We start from the raw sequence: 23,804 nt of genomic DNA, 5'->3' as shown, positions 1-23,804 counted from the left end.
CACCTCCAGAAGATTCCCACAAATATTTCTCTTTGAGGAATTCACTCAAGTAATTATGTTCCAAAAGACAGCGCAGTTAATCTCCTTGTGGAGACCTACATTTATAGTCAATTACTTATTAACAGTGCATTGTGTCATACTGACTTTGAATATCTAAATCCACTGCTTGTTCCCAACCTCTTCTGTTATATAACCTGTGGCTTGGAAAATGTCCATGTAGGTCCTGTCATAAACCCATAACAGCTCCAAATATCAGTGAGAATTAATTCTACCGAGTAGGTTTGAATGGTTCTGCTTGTTGTACAAGTGTACCTAAGAGCTACTCTGTAAACAGGCCTTGATGTGCCAGAGTATTACCCCTTCCACTGTTTGAAAGTGTCTGTCCTTATATAAAAGCCTATTTGTATATAATATTTATTTGATAGCTTACAATGTATCAGTAATTAGGGAACGTTTAAGATAGACATGAGCCTAAAGGCTTTTCTACACACAAAATACTTCTTCAGATTAAAATAGCTATGAAAATAAGAGACTTCCTTTTTAGCTTCAGTTTCCCTAAACACTGGAAAAAAAAAAAGCTCCTAGCCAAAGTTAATAACTAATTTATCATTCCTTCTCAGGTATTTTATTGTTTATCTTTTATATTCCTTGGTAAAATACTTCAACGTGGCAGCCTAAAGTTCTACCAGATAAAGAAACACCTCTCCTGTGTATGATCTTTTTCCCTGTGAGAACAGGACTGTTCCTTCTGATACAGTCATAACAGACTATGAGATATTCATTCACACAGAGTGTTGGGGACCAAAAGCATGAGAAGAGAAACCAGGTCCTGCTCTGCCAAGGGCTGTTGGTGTTGCACCAGGGATCACAGAAGCAGAATTGAAAACTTTCTGAGAGCAGGTGAAGAGATCATTCACAGACTGTGGCCCAAGGGAAACACCAAGACCTTTAAAGGGTTGAAGAAAGATAGGGAACAGCATGAAGGCTGAGTGCAAAACAGTATCCTTTGAGATACACTAGCCTGATGTACTGGAAAAAATGGTGATTTAGGTTGAACATTAATTCCTATGTCCATGGCTCCATGATAGATTACACATCATATAAAAAGCGTACAGAGCATTGTTTCTAAAAATCAGTTTAAAAAAAACAGTGTCTTGTGGGGCCAAAGTGATTTAACAACAAACTGCAGACACCTTGTAAGAAGAAGGCTGTGAAAAATGCAGAAGTAAGGGAGGGAAAAGGAAAGTAATTTTCCTGCCTAAAGGCAGGGTCCTCCTCTATATATTGATGGAAAAAAAACACATACTTTATACACTAGTCCTGCACTGAAAACAGATTCTTACATCTCACTAAGAGGATATAACTTTCCTTCCTTGCCTTTTCTAGAGTATCTGGTAGTCAGACAGGGTTGACCAAATCACTTTAAATAATGTCCCTAACAACACCTATGATGATCATAATTTGTGTCTCTGATTGTTAAAAATTCCCTATGCCATAAACACCTGGTCTGTCTTGCATAATCATGCTGTTGAGGCAGCTTCTGCTGCCATAGTCCCCATCTGACCAGGCTATACCCGCTGCAGCTTCAGAGCCCTCAGCAAATTCACACCCGCAAACACACAACTTACTACTGACTTCCTCTTTAGTAGTAGCCATAAGGCAGAAATAATTTCCCTCTTTCTTTCCAGAATAACATAGCTTTCTGTGCAAGCAAGCACAGGCAAGCCTTCTAGCCAAAGCTGTGACTCAGGCAGTCTCTATTTTTGGTATGGACTTTGTGAATAGTTTTACATGACTCTTAATTCATGTCCAATTAATGAGCTTCAGGAATGAGATACTACTTCTTCCTTCCTACCTTCCTTTTTTTTTCCTTTTCTTCTGTGTGGTTTTAGAGAGGAGAAAACCCCTTTCTTGATACTCTTAGAATGGAAATATCTTGCCTCTTGCAGTTTTTTACTGCTTCCCATTAAAAAGAGCTCATTCTATGGTGAGAAATGTGTCACCAGGGAAAAGGGAATGTTATTACTTCCCTTTTCTCAGTAGCCTCCTTTATGAGAGGAGCATCTAACATAGCAGGCCTTCTTCATAAAGTGCAGTAGAGTTGACTGATACAACCAGAGTGGTCACATTTGAGGTGCAGTTTGGCCCATGGTGCACCATAATAAACCTTTATCTTCTCACACTTTTAAGATAAGACAAGGTCAAAATGCTCACAGAATAATTCAGTGCCATACTGCCTATTCTGTAATTATTATATTAATAGGATTCAACAAAAGGGGCTACATCAAGCAGCAAATAAAGTAGAAATCTTTGCTAAAACAATTGCTCTATAATTGCTTTCTGAAGCAGTAAAAGCAGCGAAACCCCTCTGACTACAGAAGAGCTAAGAAGAAAACTACAAGTAATGTAATGGGCATATCTAAAGAAACCAAAATAAAGCAGTATCATCACTCATACTCAGCCTCCATCACCTCCTGTACTCACTTTTGCTGTGCTTCATTTTCAGTTCTCTGAACTGGCTCATTGCACAGGAAGGAGGAACCATACCTTTAAGACGCAACATAACAACAGATTACATAAATGCCAAGCTGTAGGGACAGCCTAAAGCATAGAAGGTGAGAAGAAGCAGAGAGATTTCTGCAAGCTGTAAAGCATTACCAGCAGCAATACTAAGAAAAAAAGGCCGTATCATATAAAAATGTAGTTACCAAAACTACACATGCTCAGACCCGAGTTTACGTAGCACTCCTAGGCCAATAGGCAGAGTGTGTGGGTGGGAGTGTCAGATTAGGTCAATTAGAGTCATTAAAGCCTTGTCACTCAGGGCTGACACCATTCATCTTAAGCAAGGAAAAAAAAAAAGCAACACAATTCTTCAGAGAATTCACAGCTAAGCAAACACTGTATTTGCACAGACCTTGGATATATTTGAGGAATTATACTGTCTCAAACAGATATCACAGGCCCCATTGCTCTTACAATTTAATTTTCAAGTGATTATTGGCACAGCTGGCTCTGCACATGACTTGTGCCTACACAGCATGTGATCACATTCCTCACAGCCTTGTGACAGCTCAAAACATTTTTCTCTGCCTATGCTCACTTGCATCAATTTGATTTACTGTTCTGAAAATGGCAGGAGCCCCACACTATTGGCTTTGAATCAATGTGGCCAGTTCTCTTTCCCTCCAACTACTATTTTAAATAATATCCCAAAGTGCCTAGAGGAACATGCTACATGTGTACCTTCCCAATACCAGGGATCTTTGTGTACCTAACACCAGGACATCCCAGAGTGTAAGGTGGTGTAGCTTCTTGACTATTATCCCTGTATAACTCTCTTTGTTATTGTTATTTTTAGCATCCTATACCATATGCTATTTTGCCACGCAGAGGAGCTAAAAGTGGTAAAAGAACGCATGGAAGAAAGCGCAGCACTACAATTAGAACAGTTAACATTACTGAAAAGTACTGCTCAACAGCAGTAACTTGCTGGGAAGAAGTGTTCTTGTGATATCTCCATTCTGCTTCCACAACCCAAACTATCACCTCTGCATGGTGCTTACTGTATGCTGTTGACATGTCCTCTGTTCTCACCTTGATTCAGAGATTCACTTGCTCTGTTGATAAAATGAAGGGGAAGCATGACTGATCTGACAGCTTGTTAAAGTCCAAGTTATAGTAGAGGAGAGGCTGAAGATCACTGCTGTATAAGTCACATCAGGAACTTATAGTGAATTTAAATGCAATATGAGAAATACTTAGGGATGTAATTAAAGCTTGAGTGATCACACTGTAATCTTGAAAGAGATACTTTCTTTTTAACTTTTTACCTTGGTGAGTATGGCAAGAAAAGGCAAAAGAAGAGCTAGAAAGGTTAGCAAACCAGCTGCTTTCAGGAGAACAAGAATGTTTTCAAACTCCCAGAACCTGGTGTGAAATAACAGGCCCTAATTGCCCTGACCAGCCTCACCCGCTGCCTCCACCCACCCCTCCTGATGAGGAGCTCTATTTAGCTCAGCCCTGGATGGTTTTTTGGTTTGGTTTTTTTTTAAATTTATTTATTTGTTTCTTTCTTTCTTCCTTTCTTTCTTCTTTTTCTCTGTAGGAAAGCTCCTGGGCTGCAGCTCTAGTCCTGCTGTGCCTGTGTCTTCTTGGTCTTTGGCTCTGGCTCCTTGACTTGTAAGGCTGCTCCCTGAGATGTCTTGCCCTTATTAACCCTGCCAAGTCACATCCTAAAACAATTTCCCAAGGACTTAGATCCCCAGCTGCTGTCTCTTAACCTGGCAGCTTCTCAGGTAAAGTGGGGCTGGATGCTGAGGGTCTCTGCTCTCCTGGTTGTGCTGCTTTGTCTGGTTTCCACTGCTGGCCCTCGCTGTTTTGTGATACAGAGCTTTTTACACCAGTTTTACTTGCTGAAAATCATATTTGAATATTTTTTCTGTTCCTTCACATTTGTAACTGAGTGGTAGTAACTTGATAAGGCTTTTATGAATAGGCTCAATTCAGTTCTACTGGTGATCCCTGTCAAAATACATTTTATGTGAAAAGACTTTCATCCTCTGATTCTTTCTCCTAGGGAACTTTGGAAACTAGTTCAGACTATTGTAGTCAGCTTTCTTTAGACATGCTAAGTCAATTTTCATTAAAAATCTCATATTCAGTAATTTTAATAATATATTAGCAGAGTAGTCTTCTATTTACATCTGTGAAACTCTCCACTGTTGTACAAGCTGCAGTGATTCTTATATGCAACACAAATTGGTGTTAATCCTTTTTCTAGAGATAAAATATTAATTCTGTAATAGCTTAAAGCAAGGGTATTTGCTATTAAGTGATAAGTAAATAAACAATTTCATCCCTCCTCGTATGCACCAAACCAAAATTCTCAGCATTTCCTGTGATCCTTCAACTTTCCAAGACTAGGAGAAGTAAGCTTTCACTGAGTTAATCAACAACTCTGAATTTCAGAGTTGAGATGAAGGTAACAGGGCTCATGAAGTGTGTACAAGTCTTCTCAATTTATAATTCTGAGTGACAGATACCAAGTGGGAACCACTGATACATGTTATCTTGTGTTGATTTATTGTATATAAAAATTGCTTCTGGGAGATGCAACTGAGAATTATTTCTATTATTTAGGCTAAAGTCACCCTTGCAACAAAGCCCTGTTTAGGAAAGGCTATTCATGTTCAAACTTAACTTTTCATTAATTGATCTCTCTTCTACAGCTCTGGTCTTGTGACAGTACCCCAGGACCCTTGACAGATTAATTGCTGCTGTCTTTGCTAATTAAAATTTGCATATTAAATTGGAAAATTCTGTAGTATGTTACGAGCAGGAATTTGATGTTTGCTGTGAGTTATAGCAATGGTTCTCCGTCTTCCTCTGATGCCCCAGACTGTTCACTTCTGCAGCTCCCAACTGAGAAGTTTCCTTACAAAGTAAGTTCCTCATGGGTGGTTCATGTTTCAGTTATTTTATTTTTCAGCTCTCCTGATCATTGCTGTCAGACTATTCACTCTTTTTCCCAATAAATAAGAAGTTGCTTTCTGCTGCTTTTTCCTCTTGCTGTAATTAAATTAGTAAGCTGGCTAGAAAAATCGTAAGTATTTTTTCATAATACCTGAACAATTTCCAGCCACACTAGAGCATGTGGCTTGAAGTAACAGAAAGAGTAAATGCTTCTCTTAAAATTGAATGTACTAGAGATCTACTTAGTGATTAATCAGAATCTAATAGATATTATAATCTAATAATATTCAGGAACAGTAGACAAGTCAAGCAAGGTTTAACTTGCTTTTCAAGCACAGAGAATTGCTTAGATCAAGTGGTAGTAGGGGAATAAAGTGGTGTACAACTGAGACTATATCAAACATTACTACCAAAGCAGAAACAAGGGAGAGAAGTTTGAGAAACATGGACCTGCATAGGCTCTGCTAAGGTACAAGTTCAACCAGAGAAGATTACTTTTCTATATTTATAAAAGGCTCTTTTATGTCTTTCCTCACAACTGATAACCAAGAAAGAGGTCCTTCTTAAGACTTAAGTTCTTAGCTAAAAAATGCTCTACTATAATTGCTCTATTATATCAGAAAGCCTTTCTTGGAGCTATCATTTCACTCAAAAAAAGTGATAGTGATGTTTTGTATAATGTAGCAAATATACACTGTATCCTGCTGAAGAAGAGATGGAAAAAAGGCACTGTAGTTTTGTCATGTGATAAAATAGGTTGCAAGTAAAGGTGTTTTGCCTTGTCAATGCTTTCACATTAAAAATCAATAGCTATTCAAATGAAACTGTACTCAAAGAAATCAAAATTAGCCCTCTTCCTTCACACACAGCAAGCTATTGTCCATCCCTTCTGTATAAGATGCTTCTTACTTAGACACAGATAATTGCTTGTGAAGCAGCTATGAAACTTTAACAGCTGCCTCTGGCTGGGGCCTGTGTCTTATCTCTGAAGGTAGTTAATCTTTCTGTGACTGCATTTGCTGGAACAATGTAATCAAATGAAGGAACAAAACCTAGTTTTATTTTTTAGTGCTCAATAGACTGCATTGAATTGTAAAACAGATTCTAAAATAGTTCACAAAGCTCCCCTTAATGCTATTGTTTTAAAGAAAATACTCCCTCCTCGTCTAGCTTCTAAAACCAGAATTAGGCTGTTCTTGAACTAATTTGCAATTAACCAGGTCAACATCTATTTCACAGAATAGTTGTATCTATAAAATAATTTATATGTAGTGATAGTCTGATAGTACAGGTCATGGACTTCTTTTAAACTGTTTATTTTTTAGAATAAGCATAGAATTTTCTAAATTATATTAATTCCACTGGTGAATTATATGCAGCAACATATAGTAATATGCCTTTCCTCTGGGGGTGGAAAGGCACATTTTCATGTTTTCATCTTATTAAGTAATGCCATTATCCTCAAAGGAGGTTTCTTTCAAAAAATTGCCCCTAAGTCTGAACCAAGTATTTGAGTGAAAACTTTTTAAAGGTATTGCTAAAAAGTCTGTGTATTTGTTAGACTACTGGGTGTGCAAAGACTTCTTGGACACAGAATTTGAGTGGGACTGGCTGATGTGAAACTCAGAATTGTTCCAATAACAATCCCACATTAGTTGGCTGTAGCTATGGTTCCCTGTTAAGAAAAAAGAGCTTTCTTTTGTGCTTTTCCATTTTCCTACAAAACTAACATTTCTTCTTCAAAGACTGTGAAATGAAAAAAAAGGACAAGTAAGAGAATAGAATGAATGAGATATACAGCTTGGGAAAATGGAAAGGAATGAAGGGTGGGAGGAAAAAGAAAAGATTGGGATGAGAAGAACAGAGTGAGGTGATAGAGGTGACAAAAATACTTCATCACTAAGACAATATTTATAGTGGAACAAGAACAGCAGAAGTTGAGTAAATTAACTAGTGCTTGAACTATCAAGCTTTCACAGAACACCATTTAAACAGTAGTGAGTGTAATATTAGGGGTCCATCTTGCTGTTAATTTCTTCCACTTAAACTCAATTTCTTTCCAGCAGGACTCCAACCCCTAGGATGACATCTTCTGCACTGGTAGACTAGTGTGTCCAACACTATATGAAGTTATTATTCTCTTCCTATACAAACTCCTGACAGAACCCAACCCCTCCAATGTCCACCATTATGGGATTTGCCACATGTTCAAGGGTGACTGAGAACGCACCTCAGAGTTTTGCTTTTACCACAGTGTGCCTCAGTTTAACACAGTGGGCTCTGGTCAGACCTGTAGGGATTAAATATTCTTAATTTTTCAGTGTAATTCTTTTAGCAAAGCTCTATGTTCATTAGTGAAATGAGCATATTAATATTTACTTTCCTGGACAACAAAAGGGATGTTAAAACTATTTATGCCTTAATCTACCACTCACATAAATGAAATCAAAATCAACATGACTTAGCATATGCTTCAGTTTCCGTAACCATAGGCTTTATAACGTTATTAGGTTTGATAGAGGTTAAGTGATCCCAGTTATATTGTCACATTGGTTCTTACAGACCTTCTGCAATCTTATTTTATAGCTTTTTATCTATATCTGGAAACTTGCCCAGTTTTTTGAAAATGGTTTTATTAATAGAATTTGCATTTTCTGTGATTTAACCTAATTTGCTATTTCCAGATAGTTTAGTTTTTAACTTGCCTTTCAAGGAAGTGCCAACTTCTAGGCACAAAAAGAAAGGACCAAAGGGACAAAACCAAGGGAAGAAAACTAGTAGTAGGGCCTGAAGTTAATAAATCTTGAATTTATTATGAGAATTTATTATTAGAATGAGGAGGGAAGTAACATGATCATTTGCATTAAATTTTGGAAGTCTCAAATGTCTACTGGTTGCTTTAAAAAATATTTGATAAAGAATTTCAGAATTCATTTTTTCTAGAAAAATGTCTTCAGTTTTCCTCCTTTGTGGGTGGTGGCAGTGAGGATACCTCTTTCTCTTTGTGTGCTTGCTATTCATTATTAGGAATATCAGTCTTTTGGTTAGCAAAACCTGCAAGAGATCTTTTCCATCTGCTTTGGATATTCAAAGGCTGTTCCTGTCTGAGAACAGCTGCTCTTCAGAGGAATCCCTTTTTTTGTAGAGATGATTCCTATGACAGACTTCCTTAAAGTCTGTTGATAAGTACGATAATGCTTATTTATAAATAAATATGTCCGAGCCATTAGTAAGAGTTTTCATGTCAGTAAGTATTCCTTATACAAGATACATTTGATTTGACTTACTAGACTTATAACAGCCCTTGCAGCTCTTTTCTTTCTATCTAAAGAATAAGAAAAACTCTGCAACAAAACATTCCTGTAATGGAACAGCTTTTTCTTCTAGATGAAATAGATAAAAGTATTTTGCTTTTCACACAGCTGAAGGGGAAGATAGCAACATGGCACAGTCACTGTATTTCACTGCTTCCCATATTAACTTCTTCTGCTAGTTAGTGCTTTACTAAAAAGTTCCTTGTTGTACCTTACCCAAAGACAGTTCAACCAGTTATTTTTTACTGATGTAACCTGAAACAACCTAGAATATCCTCTCATAACCTTTTTGAAACAAAGATATTTTTAGTTTAGAAGCTTTAGGCAAAAAATATTGAAAGGGACCTATCAAGAGACATATTTTGGCAGCTCTTTTCTTGTAAAATAAAGGTCAGAATTTGCTTTTCATATCACTTAAAGATATAATATTGGGTTTTGCACAGGCAAGATTGTCCATTCCCTGACTAGGGCTAATGTCAATGTTCATGCAGGTTGCTTTTAGTAAGCTTCCCACACCACTAATGACTTTTCAGTTCCATTAGTCTGCTATGTATTATTGATTTCAGGCATTATTGATTAATGCTGTAAGTAGATTTATTTCTGTTCCTAGAGAGTAAAGGATTGGCACCTCTGTTAGATGAATGGTATCTTACTGCTTGCTTTGGTCAGTTCTGTGCTGACTCCTTCCTTTCCTCTGCTCTCTTCTGTCCCTTTTACGATATTTTTTTCTAAAACTTAAATGTTAGGTGCTTTCCATCTGCCTTCTCTGTAAGAGAAATTTGTCCTAAACTTTGAAAAGAATAAAGCAGTACAGAAATGGGAAACTCGTGCATGTGCAGCAGTGTTTTTTCCAAAGTTAATAGGGTGATATTTCATGTGCGCTGTTCCTTCCAGAGCCTGACTCTGCCCGTGGCCGCTCCTGCCCCAGGGATCATGGGCTGCTGCTGGCCCTGTGCAGGCTCTTTGGTCATTGAAGCAGCTCCTTATCCCACCACTCCCACATTCCAGATTCTCTGTAGTGCCCAGGTATATGGGATAACTTGGTGCTGGATTTCTCACGATTCATCAAGGGCAATACAGTGCACTTTGGATTTGTCACCAAGCCCCATAAACACAGATCCAGCTCTCCAATCTCTTGTATTCAAAGACTATGAACTTTGTCTCCTTTTATCTTTTTAACTAGTAACTTATTACACTGTGTGTGGTGTTCTAGCTATCATTTAGTCTGCACTTTTGAATTACTTTATATGTTGAATACCTAAGCTTCAGTCATCAGCACCTCTGCTCAGCACAAGTCATGCACCTTTGGCTGTTTTCTGCACGCTGTTCTACATCTGTCTGATGGCTGATGTCCCTGGAGATCACAGACATTTTACTCTTTAACAGAGTATAAAGCTCATCACATGTCCCTCACTATTTTCGTTTCAGTTATAATAATTTGATTTCATAATTTGGCTGTCAGCACTGATAATCTATACCATATTTGAAAATTAGGGGGTTTTAAGTACTTAAATGGAAATTTGGGGAAATCTTACTTTAATACCAGGTTATCAAATGTCTGTGAGATTCAGTTAGTCAAGTTAATTCTCTTTTTTTTAGAATGTATCACCTCCATCAGCTGTGGGACAGAAACACAAACATCACATGCCTATGTAAATTAAGATTTAGGACTTTCATATAAAAGTTAGTGCAGGTTATTGTAAAATAAGAGTAACAGAAGTTTTAAATGTACCTGGTTTCATGTGTTTGGGTGGTGTTTTTCTGTTAGACCTATCACCTAATTTCCAGTATATTTCTGCAAGAGACAGAGGGAAGCATCCTGTATTAAGTGGAGCAGAAAGTTCCATAGGTGGTTAAAAAAATTTTCCTTCCTGTGAAGGAAAAAGATTTAAATTAATTTAAATAAGCTGAGTAATTTCTTTCTTTTGGTAAATAAATAAGTTGTATCCTGAATTTAAACAGTGTCAACCTTCAGCCTCATGCAATTCTAATTATAAGCAAGCAAGTTGCAAATTATTCCTCAGAATTTAGTTAGGTAAATACCCTGCACAAAAGATCATTGGCATCTTTGACTCCTACATACATATTTTCAGAAGAGTACCTCAACTGACCTCACAATAAATACATAGGTCAAGTTCCAGAACCAGAGTTCCAAAATGCACATGCACAGATGATCATTAAAGGACTAAAATACTCATCTCTCTATGAGTGGATGTTTCTCATATATCCATAACTGTGCTGACTACCAAAAATTAAGAGCCTGGTCCCAGTGGAATAGTTGGAGAATGGAAAATAGTCTCTCTAAAGTCTCCCCTTCATTATTTTTCTATGGTCAGTGAATCATGATGAGTCTTTTACTGCTGTAATGTCAATAAGCAAAGGTATGAAATTCAGAAGCACCATAAAAACATGAGAAACAGCAGCGATTAGAAACTATTCCTAGTGACTGTTTATACTGTGTTAGATTTTTAGTTCTATCCAGCCTTTCCATTCTTAGGCCTAACTCTTATACAAAAACCATGTTCCCAAGTCTTCAGATAGTCTGGGTGCTTCAGTTGCAAGCACTTCCCTGGAATGTGAATCTCAGTTCTGAACATCAAACCTTGAAAAGCTGAGCTTTTAATAAGACTATCTGGAATCTTTAAAAAAATTAAAATGTTTCATTAAAATTTGTGAAGCAAGAATTAAGAGGAATAATTTCTTTTCTGATAATTAGAAGAAACGAAGGAAAGGGAGCTTGGGTTCATTCTGGCAACTCTTTTGAAATGCCCTTGCATACCATGAAGAGTTGCTAAGCTGAGCTGAAAACTGGTTTTGTAGTATGACTGTGTTTTAAATTACACAAAGCTTTCTGAGAGAGGCTGTGTTAGCTTTCCGATTTCTGTGCTTGTGCTCAAGCTAAAAAGCAATTTAGCTTGGACCAAAATAACTTCATTGTTCAGACTGCAGCCTTTCTTTTCCCAGACTTTTACATTGACAGCTTGAAACAACATTCCTACCTATATCCTGAATCCTTTTACAAACCTACAAAAGCCCTATCAATGTTTGAGTTAGATCACTGAAATATGGGTTGAGAAGCACAGATTTGTTGAGCTGCATGCTGTTTGAGGCTAAAAGAGTATTTTAGGGAAATCTCTCCATATTCTTCCACTCTTTCCTGGCATGCTGCTTTCAGTCACTGGATGTGGGGTTTGACACACCTTTGGACTGACTCAGAATGGCCATTCTCATACTCTAGTCTTTATGCTCAGGAAATAGGTCTGAGTTTCTTTGGTACTGAACTTAAGAATGCTGCCATGAGGTTTTTTTGTTCATGGAGTAACCAACCATTATCACTGCTGTCTTGCTGTTTGCAGTATACCAGAGCAGACTGACATCTCTGCAGTTGTCTAATGATGGGTAACAAGTTTGATTGTTGCCCAAGGATGTTTCTCTCTGAACTGAGAAATAAACAGCCATGCTCTCTCACTCTAAAAGAAATCCAAGAAAGATTGTGCCACAAGTCAATGAATTTGAAAACAAAGAGATTTTGTGGGATTTTAATTATATCAATGATCAGGAATATAATAGCAAAAGTTTGTCCTGATTGTGTGGTTAGGATGTTTTGAGCTTCATTTAAATTAGTGAAGATAGAAGTGACTGTATTTCTGTTTATGTCTTCTCCCTATTAGTTAGTATAAATGAACACTAAAAAAGTAGCATTTTCACCTCTTGAGTCAAAAGCAGCAGCAATGCATTTGTTGAGTAAAATATATGTGTGTTAAGGGCAAAGGCTGCATAGTTTTGTTTTGGTGGGGGGAACGAGAAGAGAAATGCCTCTTAAATATCCATTTTTTGTTGAGGTGTTCTATGGTCTTAAGTCTTACTACTGAAACACTGCTTAGAAAAGAGCACATTATTTTCTCTCCCTAGGAAAAGAAGTAGCTGAGTCATTCACTCAGAAGTGAGATAACGCCTGTCTCAATCTGATATTCCTCTTCATGAATCCACTTATTTATTACACAGGGACAGGTCAGTCACTGGTTGCATCCTTAACTTTCAGTTTATACGAGAAGAAAACTGTATGGTGGTGTGCAAAGTCACTCAAGTATCCTGAGGACTCAAGCCCATATTCAAGTCTGTATGTTGTTAATGGGTTTTCTTTTTTCCAAGCATGTTTGTAGCCATCTGAGAGCACAGTGCTCAGCTTTCCCAATCATATATATGAATTTTAGGGTATTATTTCAGTAATTTTTTTTACGGTAAGTAGAGATTATATGTTTGTCTGTTTGTCTGCTGTGCAGAAAAATGATCACCCAATTATGTTTTTGTGGTTTGCAACATCATCTGCAAGTCATGAGCAGGAATGCCAGCTCTGAAGGGAGTAGGCAGAATCCTAAAACTAAAGAAAGAAACTGCAGTTTGACTTTCCGAGGATTGGTGCCAGAGTTTATCACTTCATACAGGTTTGATTTTGAGATGTGTGTTTATTCAGAAGGCTTACTCTTGCTTTTTAAACTCTGAAAACCATTTTCAACTGTCCATGTTTTTATTAAAACAGAACACTGACATTTTCTTGTAGTCATACTGAATTATTCACAAGTTCATGAAAAAAATTATAGTATATTTGTTAAGCTAATTCATGGCATTACCAGAAAATGGAAGTCCTACTACATTTGCTTTGCTCTAATATTTACAAATATTAGGCAAGTCAGAACACGATCCCAGCATATAATAAAAAGTCTCTGTTCCAAAGAGCTTGTTATCAAAGTACAAGGAGACAACAAATGGAGGTGTACTGGCAGGCAAGGAGCAGATAAAATCAGACATTATAGGTCTGTGATGTCAACGTGCCCAGCTATTGTCAATGTCTCTTGTTGCCACTGCCACCAGCATGCAGAACTGCATGGATACAAGCAAATCATGCATGGTGGAGACTGTTCAGGGAATGATGGAAATGGGCATCACTGGCTGACAGGATGAGAGAGCTGGCAAGCCAGAGCTGTCTGAAAGATGATAGCTGAGCTGAAGACAGAGAATCTATCAAGGCTTTTCAGAGTGAAAACCAGAATATATATCTGATTTGAAAGAAAAGAAGGGTGGAGGGTTGTCAAAGAAGGGGATGCAGGGCAACAACAGTTAAAGAAAGGAGCTGGGAGAACACAGGATCAAAATGGAAAGGACTTAGACTAAGCTGAACACAGTCCCACTTGCACATTTGCATCCTGTCTGCAAACTTGTGATAACTGTCCTGTACTCTCCATTAATTAAGGTTGGAGTAAAAGGATGTCATAGCAACTGAAACAGAAGTCATTGAGGATCCAGAGGAGGGATTTAGCATAGTAGGTATTAATAAAGGCCACACTACAGAGCTAGACAAAGAAGAATGTGTTCATTTAGAGGCCTCATGTTGGATACTTGGGAAATCAGAGTCCATGGTGATAACAGGTCGGATGACAGCCCTAGTAGAAGAGTTTATAAAGAAACAGACATGTGGCTTAACACTTCTGTACACTGAGAACCTCTGATAGTACATCTGCACTGGATTCTGCTCAAGCTTAAGCATTAAGTCTGTTTGATTTCAGACTTTGTGTGAAGAGTTTCAAGTTGCAACTGGGACAAACTCCTCATAATCTCTCTGTTCTCAGTGGCCATTACAGAAACCTGCCCAAATCTTGAACACTGTTGCAGCTGAAGCAGAATTTGGTGCAGACTACTGCTGGCCTATTTGTCTTGTGTAGGACACTGAAATCTATTACAGACTAGGCTAAAATATTCTCTGGCAATTTTAATTTTCACTTGTTCATCAGGCTCTTTTCAGAAACAATCCAAACACAAGTTTTTGAAAATTGAAAAAGTGATGTTAGCGAGTGGTCTGTTTCTTCCTTCTCATCCTGCTCCAGTTTCTGAAAGCACTGGGCACAGTGCAGTCTAGAACAGCAAAACAGGGCATCTGCAATGGCTGGGAGCTGCTGAGACTTCAGATGCCTCCTTATTAGTGCACCAACAGAATTTTCTCCCACCAGTGGCTTGACAATTGTGGCCTGCCTTTTTTCACCTATGTAACCACTGACAGTATTTCTTGAACCTGTAAGATTTCCTTCACAGGGATGTTGTAAGACAAGATGTGTGTGGCAGAAAAAAGTAATTATATAGCCATCAGGGCAGCAAATGTATTCTCTGCAGATAATTTGTGGACAATAGTGCTATTCTCTAAGGAGAAATATAACTCTTTAATACCAAGTGACACCACACTTTGTTTACCCACTGGTTATCATAAACTATTATTTCTCAAATATCCGAGTTTGCATTTTGATTGCTGTGTGTGGGTAAAAATTGCTTCATACTGTTGTCATTCCTTAGTCTATTCATCAGAGATCTGTCTTTCTCCATTACTGTCCTCTGTCTTATCTGGCAAGATATTTCTGCAGCCCCTCCCACAAGAGGCTCAAGTCACTGAGCTCTGTGTATTTCAGAAGTACCACATAAGCAGATTGCAGTAAAAAAACAACAATCAAAAAACAAACAGTATGAGTACTACTTCCTGTAAGCAGTACAAGCTGTCTGCCAGTGCTGACCAAATCCTGGCACTGCTGTCTGCCACTGGCCACTGTGTGCTCTTCTAGTGGCAGCCAGCATTTCAGTAGGGGGAAAATGCTCTATACAATTTCTCTGCAATTTTATTTCTCACTCCTTCTCTGTCAATAATCCTCCTCTTGTTGATGGGAATAATTAGCTGGGAAACACAATTCTGCTGTATCTCTTTCATAATGCCTGCTTTCAGCCAAAATTACAAAGCAGCTTTGAGACCACCATATGCTGATCTGATTCCACACTTCAGCCTACTGTAGACTGACTTGTCTGTGACAGAGACTTGGTTTATTAACAAGAGAACAATAAGGGAAGTTTTCTTTAAGTTTTATATCTAATTATTGCCAAAAAGATGGGACATTTTTTCTGCAATGATACAGCAACTTTTCAATTATTTTTTAAATATGATTTCTCCTTGCCAACAGTAGGCACTAAGCTGCACCAGCACAATCTGCTTTAGCTCACACCTGTGAGAAGGTGAGAGCTCTTATTTGGGAACTAGAAGTAGAGAAGCTTCCAGCTGAAATTGTTTGAAAAGAGTTTGGCTAACCAGAGTTCCTTGGAGAAGGGTAGGCTTTGCAAAGAGGTTAAGCTATAGGAGACAGGGAAGAATGAATCCGAGAGCTCACTCCACAAATCAGGGTTAAGAGGCTTTTTTTTTGGAGGCACTGCAAATCCAACTTGGCTGGTCTTGAGAGCTCTGTGTGCAACTACTTTGTGTTCACATTCTGTGAGGAAGGACAAGAGGGACAGAGGTGGGCTGACCTTGTCAAGTTAGCTGGCCTTGAAGCCATAAACCCCCAGAGTAAGCTGGAAGAACAGTTGGGGAAACTCAGGCAGAGAAGTTGCTGGATTGTGCCTTGCCATAGACTTGCATCCTAATGCCATTTACAGGGCTACATTCAGACTTTTGGAGAGACCACTGATGGAATCTTTTCATCTCAGTGGAAAAGATTTTGGTTTTGCTAAGTATTAGAAAAAAACTTGTGTTTGAAGGGACTTTTCTAAGCCATCCTTTCTGGTCTGGCCCTTCTGTACTTGGCCCAGCCCTGGGGTTCTCCCTCTCCTGCTGTGGGGCTAAACAGCCCAGTGCTAGCGCCTGCTGGCTGCACCCTACAGTTTGTGCCTTTGCTGTTCACTACAGATCTTGGCTACCCTACAAAATTAGAACTACCCATAAGGTGAATTATTCACTTCCACAGCACAATAGAAACCATATTCATTTGATTTACTGTTTTCTATTTTATCTATTGATTTTTGAGGAGTCCCAAGAGTATGCTCTCACTAAAGGCCATACAGAACTTTGTTTCCAGTTTAACAATTTTATTTACGAAGGGTCTTCTTACCTCCTGTCCCCTTGCCAAGTTGCTGCAGGCATGAGGAACTAAATTTAATTTTTATGATTAATAGAGTACACAGCAGATATGTATTATACAACTCTCTCCCTGCCTTGTTATTTGGTGTGCCAAAATTGCAGTGGACTCTCTGAAAGCAGCTAAGAAGTGAGAGAGCTCCCCTCTGACAGATCTTAGCTGTTAAAAGGCAAAAAAGAACACAGATGGTTGAAACCAGAGTTTTGTGTAAAACGAGCAACCAGTTTTCACCTGCATATCTAAGGAGATATATTTGTTGCAGGTACCAGTACAAAAATAGGGCCCTAAAAATGCTTGTGAGATAAACATGTTTTCAGATGTTGCAGGCACTGAGGAGCAATACCAAACAAGATACCCAGGGCTCACACTATACGGGGGAGGCTGTGTGGGGAAGGCTGCTGTGGACTCAGATTTTATAGTGTGATTTTGCCTTTTGAAAGGCAGATACTGTAAATGAATGGACACTCAAATGAAAAATCAATAGTTCTTCCCTTTATCCCATCACTTATATGATTACCTAGCATGTCTAGAGGGCAAGCAGAGCATGTTTTGAGCAATGAGAATTGTCTTCCCCAAGATGTTTTCAGGAATTGTCACTATCATTCCCACATTACAATGGGGAAAAAATAAAATCACTCAACTTACTAACAATACCAAACACCTTTGTTTTGTGCATGCCCTCTTTGTGGTAACTCAAATCCCAGACCTGTGTCTACACTCAAAGCCAAGTGGGACTTTACTTTCCCATTTCTGAGTAGTCTGTTCGTCTTTCCTTATGCTGGCCTTGGAAGCCTAGGTGATCTTTCAGAAAGTTTAAAGAAGCCCAGGTGAGCCTTGTAAAGGTGTCGCAAAGTCATTAATACCTAGCTGACCATGCCCCTGGTCTTTTAACTCTCCTGACACTTTCCAAAAGCAGTCTGTTTATCTTGTAGGCAGCAGATTACCTGTTCTTGCAGTGCACTCTGTATTCCTGTAGATGAGCTAACACCTAATTCCGCCCACAGCTCCCAGCCAAAGAAGAGGACAAAGAGTTCTTTTCCCATCATTGTGAAAGAAATCTTATACTCATTTAGACTTCAATTAAATTTTATTGAGGCATTATCTTTCCCTTTTTCTGCTAGACAATTTTCTCAGTTTCCTGGAAGGGTCCCAGAGTCTGGTCTTTCTGCTATTTTTGCTTGTAATTTATAAAAAAAATGCGAACAGAAGTAAATTATCAGCAGCAAGAGGTTGCCTCAGGTCTGGTTGAGCTGGAGCTCATTTTCCTCCCTGAGCTGTGCTGTGTTGGTACCTAGAAAGGTGCTGCTCATACCCAGTGTTTTGGCTCTGGCACTGCAGAAAATCTGTCTTCTCCAACATTCACCCCTTGCCTGTGGGCTGGAGGTGGGAAAATCTTGGCAGGGGCCACAGCCAGGACAACAAATCCAGCTGACCAAAGGGATATTCCATGGCATTGTGATGTCTGCTCAGCAATGAAAGCTAAAAAGAAGAGGGAGGTGGGGGGCATCTGTTATTACAATGCTTGTCTTCTGTGATAACTGCTGTGCCTACTGAAGCCCTGCTTCCTGGGAATTGGCTGGCCAACTGCTGCTGATGGGAAGTAGAGAGTAAGTATTTTCTTCTCCTCTGCTTCCACACACAGCCTTTGCTTTTGTTTTATTAAACTGCCATTATCTTGAGCCACAGGTTTTTTCCATCTTATTTTCTCCTTTCTTCCTCATCCTGCAGAAGAAGGGGAGGGATGGAGTCACTTGGTAGGCAGCTGGCATCCAGATGAAGGCCGGACTCTCAAGGTGGGAAGGCTTTTCTCATCATAGTTCAATGGGAGAATTCTGGGAGATTAATGCTAGGCAGGTTTTCCTTTCTCTAGAAGTTACTGGAGGGCAATTCAGACCTGGGACATAAGCCAGATGAACTTTCTGCATGTTTCACACACAGAACTTGTCGCAGAAATGTTTGAAAGCTTTAGAATGAGCTGATGCCTTTGGAAAGTACCTGGGGTCATAAACTGATATTTCTCCATTAGACTTCCCAGGAATACAACAGAGGCAAGCTTTTGGTAGAGAATATACAAGGGAAAGAGAGATAGAGAAGCCAAATTTCCCTTCTGATCCACAAATCTAATGTTCTGATAACTTCAAGTGAAATAGCCTTAACTATAAAGAAAAGCAATTATTGCTCAACAGAATACTTAGAACTGTTCTCTCTGGTTTAACACTTTATATAAAGCAAGGAAAACCTGAGAGAAAAAAGTTTTGTGAGTGACTTGTTGCATGTCTCTATCTGACCCCCCAAGCCCTAGGACAGAGAATGAAATCTCATACTTCACACCTTTTACAGTTCTAGGATGATTCCTCTCCTTCCATGGAAGCTGAGTCATCATACATAAAACAGGGCAGCTGAATTGCCATTAGCAATTTGCCATAATAAAGGATCACACAACTACCATCATATGAGAACATCTCCAATAGCCATGAATATGAGTGTTAGAGTCCGATTTTCAGAAATAATCTCCCTAGCTTGCAAGTGCCTAGGATTCACAGAAGCAGAGTCCTAAGGCTAAGGAAGGATACCAAATGAGTAGCCCTCTTTGACTAGTATCTGCTTCCCAGTGGAAGAACTTCCTTTCTGACCTTTACACTGCATATTCTTTCATAATAAGCTCTCAGGGACTGCTGAACTAATTAAAGTAATCTCTCTGCAAAGGTGTGTATATCAACACCAAATCTAATAAGCAGGAAGACAGTTTCTATAATGTCTAATTTACTTTAAAAAAATGTATATTTATTCTGTGATTTGATTATTCTGCCAAACATATTACAGGCTCCCCTAAAAATGCCAAAAAAGTCAATGCTTCCAGGCTAACTGGAAATGAAATATTTTCAGTGCATTGACTTCTTGTTGAGAGGAGTAAGAAGGAAGAAAATGTCATCTGTGACCCAGGGAAAAGGAGAACTTTATGTACAAGCTGTTTGTAAACAGATTGAGTATTGGTATTGTCCAAAACTAAGATATGCAGCAGAAAACTAGAAGGATCTAAGCAAGGAAAGTGAGCACATCAAGTCAAATATCACAGCTAATCTAGTATTTATGCTTGTCTTGAAGATTGTATGTCTCCATCTTTATGTCTTATCTGTTTGACAAGATCAGGATCTAACTGTGTGCAACTCCTTTGAGTACAGAGCTCACACATGGGAGACCTCCCATTGTCTCATTTCTCTGCATGTCAATCATTTCTGTACTTTCTGCTCTACTCCTTGGTAAGCTTCATTTGAAGGTAGTATGAGCCTTTGCCAGTTTCACGTTGTGGCTTTCTGTAATGACATCTCCCCACTATTTAGTAGTAAAATGCAAAATTATCTTCCAAAAAGGTTCTGGTCCCCAAAATGTCCACCACCATTGCTTGCTGCAGCATCCTTACAGTGCAAGCACTGTGTATGCAGAGGCATGGATTTGGAGTTCACATCAATGTCTTTTGAATTTTGTACATTAATGTCACATCCACTATTGCCCTGATATTCATGTGTCTGATGTGACACAAAGAGAAGGGAAGAACACACTCTACAAAGTGACTATAGAATCTCAGACATTGGCAAAGGTGAACTTGTGAATGGATCAGCCACTTCTGGGTGCAGTTCTGCCACAGATGGTTTAAATCTGGCTTGGTTGCATCTACCAACACTGCAAGACAGGGACACTTGATGAAATCTCTCTGCCTTTCATAATAGGCCTGCTAATAATTACTCTTAGGGTGTCATGGTTTGAGAGCCTGCAGAGTTTAAGCAGTGTCTCTGCTGACTAATGTACAGTGGCCTGGTAACAACAAGGATCACTTCCCTCCTTAAATCACTGTCAAGGGAAACTGCAACATATAGGTGAGTGCCTTCCATTTGAGGCACAGCTCCCATTCATACAAAGAAATGCAACCCTTCAGTTTATGATTAGGTACTGCAGGTGTTCACTTAACAAAAGGTATGAGTGCAGAGCTGGGGGAATGCAATTCCCACCATTACTAACACAGTCTTCTCACAATGGCTTTCCAGTAACAGTTCACACCATCTATTTTTAATACCAACTGCAGTGAAGCTAATAGCCTGCATCAGGGTCATTTTGACAGTGGATGGAAGGCCTAAACTCCATGATGCTCAGGCTGCAGTATCTGCTAGAAAAGCTTTTTCACACACTGTGCCTAATTCTCTGTTGCAATTAAACCTCACTTTACAACAGTAATGGGCCTTCAACTGGGAATACAGCAATTCATCTGTCTTTGCACAGTGGATTGTAAAGCCAGATTTGTGTGAATGAGAATCTGTTTGTGTTTACCTAAACACAACTGAAAAGAAAGCAGGCAACTCTTGAAATAGATGGATATTTGCTGTTTTCTGCCTAAGATAGTTGTTTGGGGATTTTTGTTTTGTTTGGTTTTTTAACTAAACAGCAGAAAAGGATGATGTCAGGTTTTATCCCTATGTTTTGTTTATTTTTAGAAGTAGACCAACAAACAACCATGACCTAAATTCTATAAGACAGAAGTGCATACAACCACATTGTTAAATATCAGAATCTATTTGAGTTCTGACAACTTCAGCAGAACTGTACACACGCATCTTCTTTAAACACAGACTACAAAAAACTAACTCACCAATATGATAAAAAATAACTATATTGAAGACAGAGTAAACTCCACCTTTTAACTTCTCTGTCTTCATAGACATAGTGTGGGAATAGCATTAAAATTCAGACATACATTGGTGAAAGGCAAAAAACAGATACCAGCACTTTTAAGTGAGCATCAGTTTTATGCTGTCATTAAAGCTGGAATCAGGATGGAACAAGCTGTGAACTGGGCATGTGCGGACTCTGCCCTCTCCTGTATTTAAATGGAAGCCGCTGCTGCTGCCCTTTGCTAAGCTGATGATGGACTGAAGCAATCTGAAGCTCTAGTGAGAAACTCTGCACTGGATCTCACACCATTCCAAAGAATCTAACAACCTGCTTCACACACTCAAAGGTAAAGTGGCTGACTTAAATCCAGAGGACAGCTCTTCTTTCTTGGTTTTTGCTTAGATTTTGTTCACCTGAATAATCAGCCCACTCAGAAGGGGATCTTTTGTCCCTCCGAGGACACCAAGAGCACCAAAACTGTGGAGTCCTTCAATGCATGGAATGACTCGGAAGCCAATGGCTACACACCGATGGATCTGCCTCTTAGAGCTCCAACAGTAAGTGTTTTCTGTTACTTAAAGCTCAGCATGTAGATCTCTGGCAAGGCTGGCATTTATGGGACTGTAAATGGATAGTTAAGGAGCATGTACACATTTAATGCTGCAATGCAATAATGAATGACGTAACAAAAACTTTTAAAACTTCTTTTCATTCCTTTAACTATTTATTTAATGCAGAAAGGGCTGTACAACCTGTTTTTCAGCAGAGTTGCATGGGCAGAAAACAGGCAGGAATGTCTAAAGGTAAAGTGCATCAAATATGTTGCAAACTATCAAAACAAGACGGTCTTGTACGTTAAACTGCTGTTTAGCAGTTCAAACACAATGCTCTCTTGTGTTGTTATTCAGGGTGGAAATCCCCATAATTTCTGTAATAATCTGTAAATGCAGTGGAGTGCTTATGTAAATGTTAAAAGAGTTGTTATGTGCAGTTACCCAAGAAACTTGTTTGGAAGGTTTTCTCAGGTAAGTCCTCTCAAAGCTCTTTCTGAGTTTTTATATACTAAAGAGAAAGACATTTTCCTTGGAAGTGTGAAAGTGAGAATCTCTTGTGATGACACTTCAGGATGGAATTTTTTGGGTTTGCTAAAAATTGCCTCCATCCCACCCCACAAACTTGAACCAAAAGAGTTCAGAAGTCCTCATCCTGGCTTTGTCACTCAGAATATTACTAGGACTACATGTTTTATTCATGTGCTGTTTTTAAAAAAGTATGTTTTAAAGTTTATAATGAAAACATGAACCAGCGTAATTTTTAAAATGCTTAAAATCTATTATTTAATAAAACCTGGATATCTACAGTATATTACCGAAAAATTACTGAAAAATAAATAGTGTCCTGAGCTAAGGCACTTATAAAACTAAATTAGATGGATAACATGTGAAAAAGGATAGCAGAAAGTAGCAGGGAGGGAGAAAAGAGCCTGGAGAGTGCATGAAAAAATGGAAAAGGATTCTGGGGACACAGGAAAATTAAAAATTGATCTTTTCCATATTCTGCTGAAAGATCTAATTAGTTGTCCCTTTCCTCTCCCTAGGTCAAGTGTCTGCACCGCCAAAATTTTGTATTTTAACTTGATAAAAATACTGGCTTAAGAGAGTTTCAGGAGTGAAAGCAGTGTGTACTGCTTGTGGCTGAGATTAAATCCAAAGATAGGATACAAAATCTGCTATCCAAATTGCTCAACAGGACAAACATCATCTATGGAAAGCCCTGCTGTCTACTGGAAAGAGGGCTTAGCAGTTAGCGTCACCCTGCTGAAACCATAATTGAGGGGGGATTACACTCCTCTCTGTGCTGCCTGTCATCACAAAGCAAGTGCCCACAGAGGCAAGCTCAGAAATCAGAGCAAGGCTCTGTAAAGGAAAATAAGTGCCATCAGTTGTTTGAGGCCTGTTGTAGGTAGGCAGTACAAATATCACACAAGGAACCCCAGGAAATTACAGTGTTTCTGGTCAGGTAATTTTTCTAAACTATGTAATTTGTTTAATGCAAAAGGCCTAACACTGTCATTGGTTGTGCAAGTCATACTGTGTAAATAAGTGGCTTCCTTACCTGCATTTGTAAGAAAATTAAGAACAAAGAAACTTATTCTATTACCAAAGTTCACACTGGACTGCCAAAACTTGCAATATTTTGGAAATGGGCTCTATTCTATTCTAACATTCTTCCTGCAAAACTAGTGCCTACAGTTTGAAGTCAGATGAATTCATAAAAGAAACTACATAGAATGCCCTATTTTCTTTCCCCTTTTGTTGTCTTGTTTTACACCAAATTAGATACAATTCTTCCGCCATGTTCAGACAGAGTAGCTGAGAAAATGTCTCTGACGGTTTTTTCTGCTCCT

General features: G+C 38.7%; 2 protein-coding genes across 11 annotated transcripts in view; one reads left to right on the top strand and one right to left on the bottom strand.

Moving 5' to 3' along the window:
- The window catches only part of WAPL (WAPL cohesin release factor), a 134,982-nt gene that overhangs the window by 77,419 nt on the left and 33,759 nt on the right, over positions 1 to 23,804 (bottom strand). The window contains exons 1-3 of one of the 9 annotated variants that reach the window (XM_086900883.1): positions 3,834 to 3,911; positions 3,598 to 3,727; positions 2,485 to 2,547 (exon numbers count right to left, since the gene is read on the bottom strand). The exons of 5 other annotated variants lie outside the window; for them this stretch is intronic. The gene's annotated coding sequence lies outside the window, so the exon portion shown is untranslated. Of the gene's footprint in view, positions 1 to 2,484; positions 2,548 to 2,658; positions 2,782 to 3,597; positions 3,728 to 3,833; positions 3,912 to 23,804 lie in introns of those variants that run through there. 3 more of the 9 variants (XM_086900881.1, XM_086900888.1, XM_086900872.1) reach the window with 3 other exon arrangements.
- The window catches only part of OPN4 (opsin 4), a 41,444-nt gene continuing 21,684 nt past the window's right edge, over positions 4,045 to 23,804 (top strand). The window contains exons 1-2 of one of the 2 annotated variants that reach the window (XM_086900908.1): positions 4,045 to 4,298; positions 21,800 to 21,954. In XM_086900908.1, coding sequence (XP_086757034.1) covers positions 21,928 to 21,954 — 27 coding nt within the window. In that variant the 5' untranslated portion in view covers positions 4,045 to 4,298; positions 21,800 to 21,927. Of the gene's footprint in view, positions 4,299 to 21,637; positions 21,955 to 23,804 lie in introns of those variants that run through there. The other variant, XM_023930061.2, reaches the window with a different exon arrangement.

The sequence above is a fragment of the Cyanistes caeruleus genome, chromosome 8 (assembly GCF_971803275.1).
Source record: "Cyanistes caeruleus chromosome 8, bCyaCae1.hap1.1, whole genome shotgun sequence".
NCBI classification, from domain to species: Eukaryota; Metazoa; Chordata; class Aves; order Passeriformes; family Paridae; genus Cyanistes; species Cyanistes caeruleus.
This window is presented reverse-complemented; position numbering and strand designations above follow the sequence as displayed.